The sequence below is a fragment of the Otolemur garnettii genome, unplaced genomic scaffold (assembly GCF_000181295.1).
Source record: "Otolemur garnettii isolate 467f Iridium unplaced genomic scaffold, OtoGar3 scaffold00109, whole genome shotgun sequence".
In the NCBI taxonomy this organism is placed as follows: Eukaryota; Metazoa; Chordata; class Mammalia; order Primates; family Galagidae; genus Otolemur; species Otolemur garnettii.
The window spans coordinates 2,212,524-2,218,870 of NW_003852504.1; the positions used below are offsets into that span (position 1 = coordinate 2,212,524).

The following is a 6,347-nucleotide window of genomic DNA, read 5'->3' on the forward strand; positions in this document are numbered from 1 at the left end:
AGGCTTTGAAAGTTCTTGACATTGCAGCCTCACACCTTCTGTCCCATCTAAATTCTTCTGCAAGTCAGAGGCTGCTAGATTTGATAAGGAACTCAGCTCTGGGCAGCAGGCAATTAGAGCGTACACTCAGGTGTCAATTTCAACCTCTGCCCACACACTGCCTTATTCTGAGCAGTGTTCCCCTGCGGGCTGGTGCTAATGGTCTCTTTACATACGAAAGTTACCAAGTCCGTTCCACCTGTGGCTGCTGTCTGGAACCTCTGATTGCCCAGAGAGACGGGGCTCGCCTATCTGGAATGGCATCAGTTCGCAGCTCAGGATGCCACTGTTACTGTATGGCTTCCTCCGAGCCAACTTTCTTCTCCTCACTCCTGTACCATAGTCAGCACAGAGCAGCACCAGCCCTTTCCCCCTCCACTTCTTTCAAGGAGATGCCCAAGAATCTGGACTCCATAGGTAACAAACCTCCAGACCTGAGGGTGGGGGTGGGAATCCTTGGAGTTCAATGTTGCAGGTGGGGAATATATACAGTTTTATACAGTTTTACAGTTTTATGCCTGGCAAGAGGGTGCCATGGCACATTAGCAGGTGTAGGAGGTCCAGTTTTTAGGGGATCTCTCCCATCGGATAGAGTGGGAGGATGTTTGAACTCTGCTCGCTTGTTTGCATGGAGTAAACTGAGAGCCCTTCCTGTGGTGGAGGGGACTCCAGTCTGCTTGGTGTTGGATTTTGTACCTTTTGATTATATTTTTGGGGTTCGCAGTTCACCTCAGGAACGTTGAAGTGCGTTCTTTAATCTTCTCTCTTGGCTCCGCTCCAAACCATTAGCTCCCTTGCTAAACTTCTGTCCTTTAAGCTTCCTTCTGGACGGGAGCTTCTGTAAAAAGCTGGCTGCAGTCCGCCATATTGGCTCTGCCCTTAGACTTCTTTCTAAAGTCACTTGTTAGTATCCTCAGCATCCTCATAAACTATCTTGGGAAGTTACTTGATCTATTAGTAATAGAGATTGCTTCCGGCAAGGAGAACCAGGTAACAGTTTGGGAAGGAGAGTGATGGGCAGAGAGAGGCTTACTTTTCATTATATCTTTGGTACTTTTTAATTCTGTACTGAGTGTATCATTTATTAATAAATGTGAATTAAAGCCATATGTAAGATCACTACTTCTTATAATTGTGAACCTTTAAAAACTGACTTTAAAGCTTATGCTGCTACCTGTGAGAAACTTATATAAGGGTAAGCAGGTACGAATAAGCAGATGAAAGCGGCCAAATTTGGGTGTAGGTGATGTTTGGGAAGTAGAACTGCCTGCCATTCTATTTATTAAGGTTCAGTTAACCCAACATTCATGGACTAGATACAGCATAAAGGAAATTTGTGTAAAAATATTTCCCTGGAGAGTTATGGATAAGGCTGGGACCCTCCCGCTTGGAAGCTAGAGTATGAGAATAACTAGTTGATTGATCATTTTCCTTTCTGTTCACTGAGTGGATAGAGGAGGGCAGAGTGGCGGTTTCAGTATGAATGGGTGTTTCTATGGAAGCTGTTTCTAGCCGAGCACTGTGTTTGAGGTCGGCTGATGGGTGCAGGTTTTGCTGTGCTCTTCATGATTACTTGACTTTGGTGTTCTAGATGGGGCCTGTCCTTTCTCCATCAGTTGAATTTTGGCAAGTACAGGGGAACGGGTGTGACTGAAAAGTATGAGCTCCTCACTGACTTCATCACTGGTCCATGTGTCTTGGAAGAGTTAAGAGGAGGTCTGGAGGCTTTCGAGGCCCTCTTAGGAGTCAGATCACTGAAATTCTTGCCCTACAGTTTCAGGGATAGGCTCTGAAAATGAATTTCTAGGGAACCCCCAGCCTGACCTGAATTGGCTTGTGCCCATGAGCCCATGTAGCAACCAGACCTGCACTGTTCAATAGGGAGTCAATAGCCTCATGTGGCTTTTTAAATTGAAAGAAAATGAAAAATTCAGTTCCCTAATCACACTAGTGAGTCTATAGCTACATGTGACTTGTGACACTAGTGATTCCACAGGTACATGTGACTACTGCAGTGGACTGTGGATATATAGGCCAATCCCATTTCCCAGAATATTCTATTGGATATAGCACTGAACTGGTCCCAGCTACAGGCAGAATGGGGACCAGAGACCCCATTCTTGGAAAAGGAAAACATCCTCAGAAAAAGGGAAAAACAGAGAAATCAACTGAGCAAGGTGGAATCAAAACAGGTTAACTAGGTTCCAGTATGGTGGCTCATTGCTGTAATCCTAGCACTTGGGAGGCCGAGGTGGGTGGATTGCCTGAGTTCACAGGTTTAAGCCCAGCCTGATCCAGAGAAAACCCCATGTATAAAAAACATCTGGGCATTGCAGTGGGCACCTATAGTCCCAGCCACTTGGGAGGCTGGGGCAAGAGGATCACCTGAACCCAGGAGCTTAAAGTTGTTGTGAGCTAAGATGCCATAGCACTCTATCAAGGGCGACAAAGTGAGACTCTGTCTCAACAAACAAACAAACAAACAAAAAAAAAAACAAAGAAAAGACAAACACAGGTTAGGTAGTTCACTTTTATCAGACTTACAAAGTCTGATACATTTCCCAGATTCCTCCACTTCCCCCATCCTTCCTCAAAATCTCCTGCACTTGTCATCAAGGACCCAAACTAACACAGAGAGAAATCTAACTTGATATTCTCACTATTAAAGCGCTGGCCCTCTGTTTATCAGGTCACTTTTAATAATTTAATATTAATATTTAATATTAGTAATTTTAATAATTGTAATAATTTATCATGGGGGAACTAAAGGTTCTGTCAACTAATTCCTACTAAACTCACAAGAGATTGGCAGATAAAAGGTTAAGACTCAGAAGGATGTAATCCTTGCACTCTGGGAGGCTGAGGTAGGTGGATTGCTTGTGCTCATGAGTTAGAGACCAGCTTGAGCCGGCTGGAGACCTCCTCTCTAGAAATAGCCAGGTGTTGTAGTGGGCACCTGTAGTCCTAGCTACTTGGGAGGCTGAGACAAGAGAATGGCTTTAGCCCAAGAATTTGAGGTTGCTATGAGCTTTGAGGCTACAGCACTCTACCAAGGGCAACAAAGTAAACCTGTCTCAAAAAAGGGAGCTGAAGGGAAGGGATGAAGGGACCCAAAGGATAGGGATGAAGGGGGACAAAGGGACACGAAGGGACATGAAGGGACCTGAAGGGAAGGGATGAAGGGAATGAAGGGAAAGGACGAAGGGACGTGATGGGAACGGACTTAGGGACGGGACGGGATGGGTGAAAATGGGAAGAGAATGGATCCCAGGAATGGTAGGGAAGGGAAGTGACCCAAGGAAGGAAAGGGACGTGAAATGAGGGGACAAAGGGATCAGAAGGGAAGGCATGAAGGGACATGAAGGGAAGTGATGACGGGACATGAAGTTACCCTAAGGGCAGGGATGAAGGGACATGAATGTACCCAAAGGGAAGGAACAAACGGACGCGAAGGGAAGGGATGAAGGAACATGAAGAGAAGGGACAAGTGGACCCGAATGTACCCGAAGGGAAGGGACAAAGAAACATGATGGGACCCAAAGGACAAGAATGAAGGGACACGAAGGGACCTGAAGGGAAGGGAAGAAGGGGGACGAAGGTACCGGAAGGGAAGGTACGAAGAGACACGAGAGGAAGGGATGAAGGGACAGGAATGTACCGGAAGGGAAGGAACGAAGGGACATAAAGAGACACGAAGGGAGGGAACTAAAGGACCTGAAGGGAAAAGACGAAGTGACCCGACGGGACCACATTAAGGGACTCGACGGGATTGGTGACAATGGGAATGGAATGGACTACAGGAAGGGTATGGACGCATGTGACCCAGGTAAGAGAAGGGACAGTAAATGATTGTACAAATGGATCTGAAGGGAAGAGATGAAGGAACATGAAGGGAAGGGACAAAGGGACATGAAGGGAAGGGAAGGAACAAAGAGACACGAAGTTACACGAAGGGCAGGTACGAAGGGACACGAACGTACCTGAAGGGAAGGAACAAAGGGACCCGAAGGGACCTGGAGGGAAGGGACGAAGCCGCACGAAAAAAAGGGATGAGGGGACATGAAGGTACCCGAAGGGAAGGGACGAAGGGATACGAAGGGACCCGAAGGGAGCAGACGAAGGGACCCGAAGGGAAGGGACAAAGGGATACGAAGGGACCCGAAGGGAGCGGAGGAAGGGACCCGAAAGGAGTGGAGGAAGGGACCTGAAGGGAAGGGATGAAGGGACACGAAGGGACCCGAAGGGAGCAGATGAAGGGACCCGAAGGGAAGGGACGAAGTGACACGAAGATAACCAAAGGGAAGGAACGAAGAGACCCGAAGGGACCCGAAGGGGAAGGATGAAGGGACACGATGGGACCTGAAGGGAAGGGACAACGGGACATGAAGGGACTCTAAGGGAACGGACGAATGGGATGAAGGGACCCGAAGGGATCTGAAGTGAAGGATGAAGGGACACGAAGTTACCCAAAGGGAAGGGACGAAGGGACACAAAGGTAACGGAAGAGAAGGAACCAAGGGACACAAAGAGACTCAAAGGGAAGGGACAAATGGACCTGAAGGTAAAGGACGAAGTCACCTGACGGGACCATACTAACGGACTTGATGGGATGGGTGACAGTGGGAAGGGAATGGACCCAAAGAAGAGTAGGGAAGGGAAAGGACAAGAAATGACAGGAGAACTGATTCGAAGGAAAGGGATTTAGGGACCCGAAGTGAAGGAACGAAGGGACACGAAGGTACCCAAAGGGAAGGGACAAAGGGACATGAAGGTACCGGAAGGGAAGGAACAAAGGGATACGAAGAGGCCTGAAGCAAGGCACGAGGGGCCATGAAGGTACCCGAAGGGACATGAAGTTACCCGAAGGGCAGGGATGAAGGGACACGAAGGTACCTGAAGGGACCCGAAGGGACCCGAAGGGAAGGCACGAAAGGACCCGATGTGAGCATACTAAGGGACTGGATGGTATGGGTGAGAATGGTAAGGGAATGGACCCAAAGAAGGGTAGGGAAGGGAAGGGACATGAAATGACCGCAGAAAGTGATCCGAAGGGAAGGGATGAAGGAACATGAAGGGAAAGAATGGAAGGGGATGAAGTTACCCGAAGGGAAGGTACGAAGGGACACGAATGTACCCGAAGGGAAGGAATGAGGTATATGAAGGGACCCCAAGGGAAAGGACAAAGGGACCTAAGGGAAAAGGATGAAGTGACCCAACGGAACCATACTAAGGGACTCGACAGGGTGGGTGACAATGGGAAGGGAATGGACCCAGGAAGGGTAGGGAAGGGAAGAGACCCAGGGAAGGGAATGTACATGAAATGACGGGAGAAAGGGATCCGAAGTGAAGGAATGAAGGGACACGAAGGTACCCGAAGGGCAGGGACGAAGGGACCCGAAGTGAAGGGACGAAGGGACACGAAGGTACCTGAAGGGAAGGGATGGAACGAAGGAATACAAAGGGACCCGAAGGGAAGGGACCAAGGGACCTGAATTGAAATGGCAAGTGACCTGATGGGACTGTCCTAAGGGACTCGATGGGATGGGTGACAATGGGAAGGGAATGGACATGAAATGACCGGAGAACGTGATCCAAACCGAAGGGATGAAGGGACACAAAGGGAAAGGACAAAGTGACCTAATGGGACCATACTAAGGGACTCGACAGGATGGGTGATAATGGGAAAGGAATGGACCCATGGAAGGGGAAGGAAGGGAAGTGACCTAGGGAAGGGAATGGACACGAAATGATGTGAGAAAGGGATCCAAAGTGAAGGAACGAAGGGACACAAAGAGACCCCAAGGGAAGGGACGAAGGGACCCGAAGAGACATGAAGAGACCCGAAGGGCAGGGAAGAAGGAACAGGAACGGACCTGAAGGGAAGGGAGGAAGGGATAGGAAGGGACCCGAAGGGAAAGGACGAAAGGACACGAAGGGACCCTAAGGGAGGTTACAAAGGTACAGGAAGATAACTGAAGGGAAGTAACGAAGGGACCGATGGCACCCGAAGGGAAGGAACGAAGGGACCCGAAGGGAAGCGACGAAGGGACACGAATACACGAAGATAATCGAAGGGAAGTAACGAAGGGACCGATGGCTCCCGAAGGGAAGGGATGAAGGGACACAAAGGGACCCAAAGGGAAAGGAGGCAGGGACATGAAGGTACACGAAGGGAAAAAATGATGGGACACTAAGGGACCCGAAGGGAAAGGATGAAGGGACACGAAGGTACCCGAAGGGAAAAAACGAAGGGACCCAAAGGGAAGGGATGAAGGAACACGAAGATAACCGAAGGGAAGGGACGAAGG

At 49.0% G+C, this 6,347-nt stretch overlaps 1 protein-coding gene across 1 annotated transcript in view; it reads left to right on the top strand.

The window, feature by feature from the left end:
• Positions 1–6,036: 6,036 nt before the first annotated feature.
• Positions 6,037–6,347, top strand: part of RBMX2 (RNA binding motif protein, X-linked 2) — a 12,581-nt gene continuing 12,270 nt past the window's right edge. Inside the window, exon 1 of the mRNA XM_012809613.2 lies at positions 6,037–6,117. Coding sequence (XP_012665067.2) covers positions 6,037–6,117 — 81 coding nt within the window. The remainder of the gene's footprint in view (positions 6,118–6,347) is intronic.